Genomic DNA, 11,739 nt, shown 5'->3' with positions numbered 1-11,739 from the left:
ATGGACATGAGTCTTTTGTCAGATATGTGCACTGTGAATAACCTCTCTCAGTCTGTGGTTTGCCTTTTCCTTTTCTTAACAGGCTTGTTTTTGTTTTTTATTGTTTGTTTGTTTTTAATGACTAGGGGTCTTTAATTTTGATAAAGTCCAGTTTTTCTTTTGGGGTTATTTTTGTGTCTTTTCTAAGAAATCTTAGCCATGCTAAAGCTTGAATATATTTTTTCTTCTATGTTTTCTATGAATATGTTTCTTTAAGAAAAAGAAGATTTAATAGTATCGGCTTTTACATGTAAGTCCATGATTCATCTTGAATTAATTTTTGTGTTTGATTAGGAAAGTATTGGAATTTCTTTTTTTCCCATTTGCTGAATAAAATTTTGTTTCTTCATTAAAAAAAACAGTAAAATAAATTCAATGAGTTAATCAGATATTTCCAAAATAGTATCATTTCAACATGTAGTTGATAGAGCATATTACTAATGTTATTAAATTTTTTTGTGTGCTGAGTCTTTGACATCTAGTGTATATTTTATACTCATAGCATATCTCAATTCAGCTAACCATATTTCAAGTGCTCAATAACCACATATGTCTAGTGACTACTGTACTGGACAGTGCAGCCCTTTACCCTCCCCCGCAGCCTGTTCTTCTTAACAAAAGTGTATCATAACTTCAATTGATCCTACCTACTGATGTAGATTAATCTTCCTAAAGCACAGTTCTGCTTGGATTAATTCCTGGAGCGGATGTTGTTGTGAGTGAAGACTTTTAGGAAGAGGTGGCAGTTAAGCTGAAACTTGGAGGGTGGGTAGGAATTAGCCAGGGGGTCAGAGGGAAGACTGTGAACAAGGAGGTGGCTGGAGTGTACAGGCTGAGAGTGAAGCAGCCATCAGATCCTGAGGGGTATGTAGGCTCTGCTGAGGGGGCTGGATTTGATTCTGAAGATAATAGGAAGTCATCACACATTTGTCAGTAGGGAATATGGGAGAAAGGCAAGCCAGGAGGAAACTAGTGTGGAGGAAAGTGCGTGATCCAGGTAAGAAATAACTAGGGCCTGAGCTAAGGAAATTCATTCATTCACTCATTCATTCCACAAACACTCAATACCTACTGTGTGCTAGGCACTGGAGAGAAAGCAGAAAACAAAACAGCTTTGCCCTCATAAAACTTCATTACACTGTGGGATAAGAGGTAGATGATGCAGGGTGATCCTCAGGTTTCATGTGTCATTTGGTGGATGGTGGGGCCATTCTCTGAGATAGAAGTTCAGGAGGCAGAACAGGTTTGGGAAGAAAGATAAGTTCAGCTTATCCTTTTGACAAATGTTTGGGGGTATTTTGGGGACACCTAAGTGGAGCTATGTGGCAAGCAGTTGAATTGCATACTGGGAGATCAGGAGATCTGGAAGGGATGCCTAGATTTGGGAGCCATGGTGTATCGATAGTATTAAATCCCTGGCGGTTAGTGAGATAATCCTGGGAGGAAGTGTAGAAGCAGGAGTCACAAACTCAGCTGTCTACAGTGGTGAGGTGACTTGTGAATGTAGGTGAATTGGGTCATATAAGAGACAAAGAAAGTGTTGGGTTCATGGCCAACTGGAAAGGGTGTGCTCCATCTAAGACAGCCAGAACTGGCCTGTGGGCCTCCTGTTGCAACAGACTTTTGGAACATCTCTCTGCCTCATCTCCCATTTTTTATAAAGATTCTTCTGGCAGGTAGTTAGCTATTCATAAAAATCCACTCCTTCTTTTGAGACATTCATTACATTTCCCAGCCTCCCTTGCCATTACAAGTGGCCATGTGGCTGGGTTCTACTCAGTGGGATGTGAGCAGAAGCAGTGTTTTCCATTTCCTGGCCAAGGTCTTGAAGAAAACGATATGCCCCTTCCTCCTCTCCTTTTCCTCTGGCTGGATGTAGACGATGAGGTCTAGGGGACTTTGGAGTCATGAGATGGAAGGAACCAGGATCCCTGTATCATTGTCTGCAATAAAGCCACCTACCAACCAGGATACCTGCTCTTGACTATTACATCAGAGAAAAATAAACCTTTGTTACGTTTGAACCATTATACACGTTTGGCTCTGTTTATTACTACAGCCTTGCCTAATCTAACAATTACATTTCTAATCAAACAAATACCAAACTAGTCCTGACTGTGAGCTCTGTAAGGGCAGGGACCATGCCTGTCTAATTCACTGCTGTAGCCTTAAAGCCTAGCCCAGGACACAGCTTGGAAAGGTACTCAAAATGTGTGGATAAAGCTAGCTATGTTTTATCGAGCATTTGTGATGTGATATGCCAGAGACCATACTAAATCTTTTACATGTTGTACATTATTTCATGTTCATGACAATTCTCTAAGGAGGTTCTATTCTTTTTTATTTCCAGATGAGGAAATTAAAGCTTAGAAAGCTTGCAGCTAGTACTCAAGACTTGGCAGGGCAGCCCCAGAGCCTGCTCTCTAAAACACTAGTACATGACCGTGTGTATACCTACCTTAACATTTTAGCTCATGTCATTTCTCCCACCAACTCCTTCTCTCCACTTACTAAAGCCCTGCCTTCTTCAGTCTTCCCAGGACCCCTTAATCACTCTATCCTTTAATTGCTCCAGCAGGAATAACATATATAACATTCCTACAACAGGGATTTCATGTATCTATCTGCTGCCACTAAAAAGAAACTACAACCTTGAGGGTAGCACAATATCTTAGATAGTATTCATCTTAGTGTTACATCTTACAGTGTTCCTTACAGTATTGAGTAAGACATAGAAAGTGCCTACTATGTACCAGGCACTAGGCACTAGGGACCAAAATATAAATAAGATAGTCAATTCACTCTTGAAAAGCTCTTAAGTCTTGTGGACAAAGAGAGATGAAAAAAGTGCATCACAACACAAAGTAACAAGTGCATCAAGAGAGGCAGAAGAGGAACAAGGAGCCAGTTCATCTTGGAGGAGGAAAGAAAGAATTCCCACAACACATGATGTTTGAGCTGAACTTCTGAAGGATGAGTAGGAGTTTTGCAGTTTAAGAGGGATCCTAGTTAGTGGGGAAAGCACTTATAAAAGCATGAATGCATCAAGATTCAGGTGCTGCTCTGAATGAGTGAGGTGTTGACTTGCTAGAATGTAGGATTCATTCATTCATCCATTTATTTATTCAACAGATACCTAGTAAACCTAGAATGTGCTAGGCATTGTGCCAAATGCAGAGGATTCAAAAGTGAGCAAAACAGATATGATCCCTACCTTTGTGGAGCTTAAAATCTTCTAGGGATTGCAGCTGATAACAAAGCTCTAACAGTCATGAGAGGGGAAGGAGGCAAGGATATCTAAGCATGTGAAGGAGGAGTTAGGGGAGTAGGCAGGGCCAGATTATGAGATTCCCAATACCATGCTAGAAAGATGGAAATACCCCTTGAATCCATTACCAAGTCCTGCTTCTCCCGCCTCCCTGACAGCTCTCAATTTTGTCCAGTCGTCTCACCACCACTATTCTCGGTGCAAGCGACCATCTCCTCCTTGGATGAATGTGACAGTCTTCACAAGGCAAGGGCCACCTTGGCTTTCATTCCCCACCACCATCCATCATCCCCAATGCAAGCAGAGTGATTTTTCAAAATAAGAATGGTCACCTTAGGCTCTCTGGTAGACAGAAATTGAAGATGGCCCCATGATCTCCATCCCCCTGGTGTTACTCTGGTGATTATCTTACATTACACAGCAAAAGGGATTTTGCAGTTAAGGCAACTAATTAGTCAGCCTTTTTTTAAAAAAAAAAATTATTTATTTATTTTTTGGCTGCGTTGGGTCTTCGTTGCTGTGCGCAGGCTTTCTCTAGTTGCAGCGAGCAGGGGCTACCCTTTGTTGTGGTGTGCAGGTTTCTCATTGTGGTGGCTTCTCTTTGTTGCGGAGCACAGGCTCCACGCATGCGGGCTTCAGTAGTTGTGGCACGTGGGCTCAGTAGTGGCACACGGGCTCAGTAGTTGTGGCATGCAGGCTCAGTAGTTGTGGCTTGTGGGCTCTAGAGCGCAGGCTCAGTAGTTGTGGTGCATGGGCTTAGTTGCTTCACGGCATGTGGGATCTTCCCGGACCAGGGCTCGAACCCATGTCCTCTGCATTGGCAGGTGTATTCTTAACCACTGTGCCACCAGGGAAGTCTCTAGCCAGCCTTTAAGACAGGGAAATTATCCAGGTGGCTCTACGTAATGAATCGAGCCCTTTAAAAGCAGAGTTTTCTCCAGCAGGTAGCAGAAGGGGAAGCCACAGAGACTTCAAGCAAATGAGGAGTCAAAGGATTTGACATGCTGTTGCTGACTTGGAGCTGAAGGGGGGGGTATTATATGGGAAGGACCTGAGGGAGGCTTCCAGGAGTTGAGAGTGACCTCCAGCCAATAGCCAGCAAGGAAACAAGGAGCTCACTCCTATAACTGCAGGGAACTGAATTCTGCCAACAGTCTGAGTGAGCTTGGAAATGGATTGTTTCCCAGAGCCTCCAGGTGAGAACTCAACCCAGCCAACAACTAGCCTTTAGCCTTGGGAGACCATGAGCAGAAGACTCAGCCATACCATGCTGGACTTCTGACCTGCAGACCTAATAACTGGGTCTTATTTTAAGCCACTAAATTTGTGGTAATTTGTTACACAGCAATAGTAAACTAATATACCCCCTACTTCTAACCTTCCAATAAAACTTCCATTGTGGATTTACCAGGTCCAAGCATCTAATCCTCATAACAGTTCTATTAAGCAGTTTTTAAAAAAAATTTTATTGAAGTATAGTTGATGTACAATGTTGTGTTAATTTCTGCTTGATTTACAATGTTGTGTTAATTTCTTCTGTACAGCAAAGTGATTCAGTTATATACATTATATATACTCTTTTTCATATTCTTTTCCATTATGATTTTTCACAGGATGTTGAATATAGTTCCCTGCTCTACAGTAGGACCTTGCTGTTTATCCATCCCATATATAATAGTTTGCATCAGGCAGGTATTTTTATTGTCACCATTTCATAGATGAAGCTTGGAGAGATGAAATACTTTTCCTAAGGTTACAGAGCTAGTAGGTGACAGGGCTGGATTTTTACTAAGGCAGTCTGACCTCAGAATCCACACTCCATGGCTTCTCATTGCCCTTAGGATAGGTCCAAATACCGACACATGGAATTAAAGCCCCTTCCAGATCTGGCTCCTGCTCACCCATCCAACCTCATTCTTAGACACTCCTCTCACTTAAACTCCTTGTAGCCCCGGTAACTGCCATGCCCTTTTGATTCCTTGACTTTGCACATGTGGTTCCTTCTGCCTGGCATGCTGCCTGCCTCCTCCCCTCTGTTTTTCTTTTGGCTGACTCAGATGATGCTTTCAGTCTTGCCTAAGATGACCCTTCCCCGGGGGGCCTTCCTCGACTCTTCCAGGCTGGGTAGGACGCTACTCCAGCATTCCTCTGGCACCTCGTGCTCTCCTTTATCAGAGCACAGAAGACCCCGTGTTGGACACGTCTAGCACCTCTGTTGAATACCTGGAGCACAGTGGGTACGCAATTATTTATCAAGTGCATGAATGAATGAATAAAAGTACTTTATTCAGGAGGCAGTGAAGAGCCGTCCAAGGTCTTGAAGCAAAGGAGTGAGCTTATCAGGCCTGTGCTCCCAAGGACAAGCTGGGAGCAAGCCTTGCACACAACGGACCATCCTCATCAGCGTCTGAGGATGAAAAAAGTTTATTTGCATTTTGGTCTTGGATTTCTTGAGCTGTGAAAGTTGGCCCTTACCTCCTCTTGACCACATCTAGATCCTGGGTAATGCCAGAAACTGTCGCGGTAATGACTAGGTTTCTCTTTATGAAGGTGGGATGTGGAAAAGAGCTTGGGCCCGGAACTCACACTAGAATCAGGAGTCCCCCTACCAAGAAGGCTATGTGAAGCCAAGGCGACGTGGGGAGCCACAGACATGACGGTGCCGGGCACCGGGAGCAGCCTCTGAACGTCCCCTTAAAGTCTAGACCTTACTATATCTACACTTGTTCCCCGAGCACACTGCCCCGTCCTGTTCGCCTTCAATATGCAAATATTGTCTCCAGACAAGAAAGACTGAAGGCCTTCCGCATTATAGCAGGCTTTTACAGCTCCCGTCTGGAGGTCAGGCAAGCGGTTGGAATCTCCGGTGGCGCGGGGTGTCTCGGTTTCTCTGCGCCGCGGCACTTCTCAGACCGTGCTGCCTAAGGACCAGGAAACGTCTCTGGGGCGCCGGGAAAGGTGAGAAAGTCCAGCTAGCTCTAGGCGCAAGGAGCGGAGCCAGTGGGCCGAGAAGAGGAGCAGAGCTGACCCGCGCCTAGGCACGGATCCAGGCCCTGCAGCACGGAGGTCCCCGAGTCCCTCTCTCGAACCGACGCGCAGTAGAGTGCCCACGCGGGCAGCGCGGGAGAGGGGCGGGCCTGGGCTCCGTGCCTCCCGCGTTCCGGCCGTAGCTCCGGCGCTGGGGGCGGGAGGGGGAGGAGCCACGTGGGGAGGAGCGAAACCCGGAGGCCCCGGGAACCTTAGGCAGAGCCAGAGCGGCGGGAGCCCGAGCCCGCGCATGCTGCTCCGGGAGCGCGCCGTCCAGGCCGAGCACCGCCGCAGCTTGCCTTCTCTGCGCAGCTGGGAGAAGGGCCGGTGCTGACGAGGACGAGGATCCCGAGCTCCAATCCCTATTCAAGAGCTGCCGGGCTGCCCGCTGCCCCAGTGGGGCTCGGCCCCTCCCGCCACCTGCGTCCCGGTTGAGCCATGGATCCTTCGGAGAAGACGATATCGGTGTGGATCTGCCAGGAGGAGAAACTGGTGTCCGGTCTCTCCCGTCGCACCACTTGCTCGGACGTAGTGCGGGTGCTCTTGGAGGATGGCTGCCAGCGGCGACGCCGGCAGAGGCGAGGCCGGCGGCGGGGCATAGCTGGCGACCCGCCAGGCCCAGGGGAGCTGCCGGAACCCCTGGACGAGGACGACGAGGACGACGACGCGCTGCCCCAGGGCATGTTGTGCGGGCCCCCCCAGTGCTATTGCATTGTGGAGAAGTGGCGGGGCTTTGAGCGCATCCTGCCCAACAAGACGCGCATCTTGCGCCTCTGGGACGCCTGGGGTGACGAGCGAGAGAACGTACGCTTCGTGCTGGTGCGTAGCGAGGCGTCGCTGCCCAACGCGGGACCCCGCAGTGCCGAGGCGCGCGTTGTGCTCAGTCGCGAGCGCACCTGCTCCGCCCGGGGCGTCCCGGCGCGGCCCAGCCTGGCCCTGACCCAGGAGAAGCAGCGACGGGTGGTGCGGAAGGCGTTCCGCAAGCTGGCCAAGCTCAACCGGCGGCGCCAGCAGCAGCCGTCGTCGCCTTGCTCGTCCACTTCCTCGTCTACAGCCTCGTCCTGCTCGTCGTCGCCGCGGGCCGCCGAGAGCGCGTCGGTGGAGCGCATGGAGACGCTGGTGCATTTGGTGCTCTCCCAGGACCACACCATCCGTCAGCAGGTGCAGCGGCTCCGGGAGCTGGACCGAGAGATTGACCGCTACGAGGCCAAGGTGCATCTGGACCGCATGCGGCGGCACGGAGTGAACTACGTGCAGGACACCTACTTGGTGGGCGCAGGCATCGAGCTCGACGGGCGCGGCCCGGGAGAGGAGCCGGCGGCGGCGACGGCGGCGCCGGCCCTGGACGGCGAGGCTCAGGCGGTCGAGCTGGAGGAGCTGGCCCAGCGCTGCGACGACCTGCTGCGGTTGCAGGAGCAGCGGGCCCAACAGGAGGAGTTGCTCGAACGCCTCTCAGCCGAAATCCAGGAGGAACTGAACCAGAGGTGGATGCGGAGGCGCCAGGAGGAGCTCGCAGCGCGGGAGGAGCCCCCGGAGGCTGATGGCGGCCTCGACGGTGAGCTGCTGCTGGAGCGGGAGCGGGTCAGGACGCAGCTCAGCACCAGCCTCTACATCGGGCTCCGGCTCAACACGGACCTTGAGGCCGTCAAGTCGGACTTAGATTACAGCCAGCAGCAGTGGGACAGCAAGGAGCGCGAGCTACAGGGCCTTCTCCAGACTTTGCACTCGTTGGAGCTGACGGTAGTTCCCGATGGGACTCCAGTCTCGAGCGGTCCCTCGCAGGAACCCCGGCCTCAGGCCTGCGCAGAGGTGTGGGTGGACCAGGCCCGCGGACTGGCCAAGAGCTGTCCTGGTAACGACGAGGACTCGGATACCGGGCTGAGCTCTATGCACAGCCAGGACTCGGACTCGGTGCCTGTGTGCGAATCCCTTGTGTAGGAGGAGCAGAGCGGGGAGAGGGAGACGGCCGATTCTCCCTTCTTTGTAGGAAGCACCGGCTTGACCGGCTCAGGGACTTGAAACCAGGCGGGGAGTGGGCCCGGACCTTCTGCCGGGCAGCAGCGCTCTGACTGGGCGGGGGAGGGCAGGGGACGCCTGCTCGGCAGCGGCGCTCCTCTGGCCTTGGAGTGAATGTGGAGGATGATAACCAGACGAGGAAGCAGGGTCTCCATTACAAGCTCTTTCAGGGGAAGAAAGGAGGGAGGAGGTGAGAACCCCCTTATGTTGGAAAACAAATGCTCCAGGAAGTTGACGTGGTCCGAGCCCATTTTCCAAAAAAACAACAAAAAGAGTATCATGGAGATTTCACCAATCTTTTGTATGGGAAGGACTGATGGCAGCTAGAACTTTAGTTTGTGGTATAAAGTACTTTTTAAAGAAACACTTGGATGAAAAGGAAATTCCTTGAATGTTAATTGTGACTGTGAACATGTTAAAACTAGCCAAAGAGGACGCACTGGTGTTGGTCTCAGCCTTACTCACACCTTTGATAGAACCCATAGGCACCAAAATCCTGGCTGTTTACATTTATGCAGATTTGGGAATTACCCATCTGCTAAACTCTTTGCCTTTTATTTTCTTTCAAAGACTAACTCTATTTCCTCCTAGCAAATACAGTATATGTTAAAATGGGGTCCTTTTCCCAAAATCACCTTTTATTATTATAAAAGCCAAACCTAACCCTTGGAGATACAGAATCGTGGTAGACATAACCCCTGGTTAAAATTTAATTTAGGCCCTTTGAGATTTGCTCCTGCAAAGGTATGTGTGTTGTCCTTTTATTCTTATTGCCACTTCATTCCCTTCAGACACTGTTATTTCAGAAAAAATAAAAGGGAAGTTGCAGAATCCAAGTACAACTACATTTGCTGTTTAATGAGCACTCTGGTTGAAAGGTAAGCCTTGAAAGCAAAGATCTTTGTTAGTATTCAGCTTTTTAACTAAGCTACGTGTAAAACCAACCATGACCTCAACAGATTTTACCAAACAAACCCAAGTCTAACTTCAGTATCTTTGGTCAGAGATTAATTAGTTACTTGTCCAAACCTAAATTGAGATAGTGTAAATATCAAGGTTTACTAGATAAGACCTGAAAAGAAAACATAAAACAATCTAATAGTACACCTTAGGTGAAGAATTTGGTTAACAACGGCATGTAGCCATAAAAGCATATAAAGGCATATAAAATTGAGCTAAAGATTCGACTTGAATTACTCTTGTCTGGCTCACACCTTTGCAGACACCACAGCATGCAAGTGCAGTGCTTCTCTCTTAATAGCTAGTGACACAGCCCTGTGGGAACTCAGTGTAATTGTTCCAGTTATTTCAATGAAAACTTATCAGTTGTAGCTAGTTGTTGCCCTGTGGAAGGAGCCTGCTGGCAGTGTTCCCTCCAGAGCTCAGAACTTCTGAGGAATGTGGGATCTAATCTGTCCTGAGGAGGTATTAACAATAGGGTGTGTGCGCGGTGCCAGCCTGGTATCAACCTAACTGTGCGGGGGCCGGCTCCAGTTTCAACACTACATGGGAAGATAACTTAACAGGTCTTGCTTTTATAGAGAAATTTCTTTTCTTGGAGAGATTCTCTGCTTGTTGCCGAGAGGGGCCTGCCCACCAGACCTCCTCAGACCCTTTGAGCTCTCTGCTTTTTAGACACCCACCCTCCACCACCGCCATGCTATTATAACATGTGTAGATATTTTCAGATTTTCGAGTGGAATGGGAATTAAAAGGCCATTTTCTTAACTGGTGTTTTCCAAAGACATTAGCTGGCATAATTATGGTTTTTTCGTTTCGTCTGATGCAGAAAACGTCTATGCGTTTGGTCTGGAGCATGATTAAAATGAGGAAGGGACCAAAGGAAACCCACTGTCCCAAGACAGTCATTTGAATCCATAAACACAAAGCCTAATGATAGCTTTCTTTTGGAGGCAGAGGTAAAATCCTCATTAGAGTGTGACAAACGCTACTTGTCTGGATGGTTTATGCTGGTAATAGACTGACCCGGTGGTTTTAAAGTTATTGTGCTTCCCTCGCTCCGCACCAAGGGTGGTAGGGGAGGTGGCTTTTGGACGTTTATTAACTCAAAAGAAAACACAAAAGTTGGCAGAACAGGACTGCCTGGCAGAGAGGGGCCATTTTCCTTTTCACTATTATTTTAAACTTTGACGGGCTGCTGACGTCAGCAAGTATGCCTGAAGCCTGTAAAGCAAATAAGCCACATCACAGGGAGAAAGCCTGTGGGATTTTCTGATGCCCTCTTTCTAGGACCTTCTAGTCCTGACCACCTGAACATGCTTTCCCAGTCAGCTCTTCAGGCAGTGAAGGAGGTTTTGTTCATAACAAAGGGTGGTCCAGTCTGCCCATTTTTTCTTTTATCCAAATCAATTATATCCCCCAAAGGCACTTTCTGTGTGGGTAGGAGAAAGGAGAACGGGGGGGGGGGGGGGGGGGGGGGGGGGGGGGGGGGGGGGGGGGGGGAGGAGACAATAGTTCCTTTTACTAAGAACTTCTGCAAGCCTGAGGAAGGTGAAATATGGGGATAAAAAGTGCCTAACAAATCCTAGATATCCTTAAAATTTCATTCACTTTAAAAATAATCATCATGGCACTAAGAATGAGAAGGAATGCATAACAGTGAATGCACCAGCACCAGGATTTCAGTGCGCCTGGGAAAACTGCCTCCTTTACTGTTCTCCAAGGCTAACAGAAACGCTGAGGAGAAACCAGCAAGCTTGTGCAGGAGAATATGAGATGGAGTAGGCTCCTTACCAACCAGTCCCATCCTTTTGTGGAACTGATAGAATTTATTGTGTCTTTGATCTTTATGATCCCATTCTCGGCCATCTCCCAAACCAAAAAGATTATATCTGGCATCTCTGTTTACTTCCTTATAAAACATGACTGATGATGATGATGATGATGATTTGCTAATTAGAAAAGTTATATTCTGTAGTCTTTATGGTGGTCCTGAAAATAACATAAGGAAGAAGAAAGAAAAGTCAATCAAAATCTCATCACCATAAGCTTATCACTATCAAAATTTGGTATATTTCCTTCCAGACCTTTTGAATTGTGAAGTTTTCATATTTTGCTGCTTTTTAAAAATATATAATTTTAATGAGAAGCCTATATGCTTTTAGGCTCAGGTTTTGACATATTCCTTGTAAACGGCTCCGTCCATCTGTTGGATGCACTATAGTGCATATAACTATTCTCATGTTATTAGGTTGTTCCCAATATTTTTTTTTAGTATTATAAAACAACACTGTGATAAGCTTCTTTGTGTACATATCTGTTTCCCTAATTAGACACTCCTCCCCAACAATAAGTTCCCAGAAAGAATTCCCAGGTCAAAGAGTACAACATTTAAAGGCTTGATACTTAATTACCAAATTGCTTTACAA

General features: G+C 47.7%; 1 protein-coding gene across 1 annotated transcript; it reads left to right on the top strand.

The window, feature by feature from the left end:
* The first annotated feature begins 6,493 nt into the window (after nt 1-6,493).
* Nucleotides 6,494-10,097, top strand: RASSF10 (Ras association domain family member 10). Its single transcript, XM_027115341.1, has one exon. It carries the CDS (start codon nt 6,773-6,775, stop codon nt 8,270-8,272), a length of 1,500 nt encoding a protein of 499 aa, XP_026971142.1. The 5' UTR covers nt 6,494-6,772; the 3' UTR covers nt 8,273-10,097.
* Nucleotides 10,098-11,739: the final 1,642 nt, after the last annotated feature.

The sequence above is a fragment of the Aethalodelphis obliquidens genome, unplaced genomic scaffold, assembly GCF_003676395.1.
Source record: "Aethalodelphis obliquidens isolate GAN/ISIS:26980383/991018 unplaced genomic scaffold, ASM367639v1 scaffold14, whole genome shotgun sequence".
NCBI lineage: Eukaryota > Metazoa > Chordata > Mammalia > Artiodactyla > Delphinidae > Aethalodelphis > Aethalodelphis obliquidens.
The sequence above is the reverse complement of the archived record's forward strand: the minus strand, read 5'-3'. Positions and strand labels throughout refer to the sequence as shown.

What these genes read in the sequence shown, in the direction of transcription:
- RASSF10 (XM_027115341.1), top strand. Translation starts at nt 6,773, where the DNA reads ATGGATCCTTCGGAGAAGACGATATCGGTGTGGATCTGCCAGGAGGAG.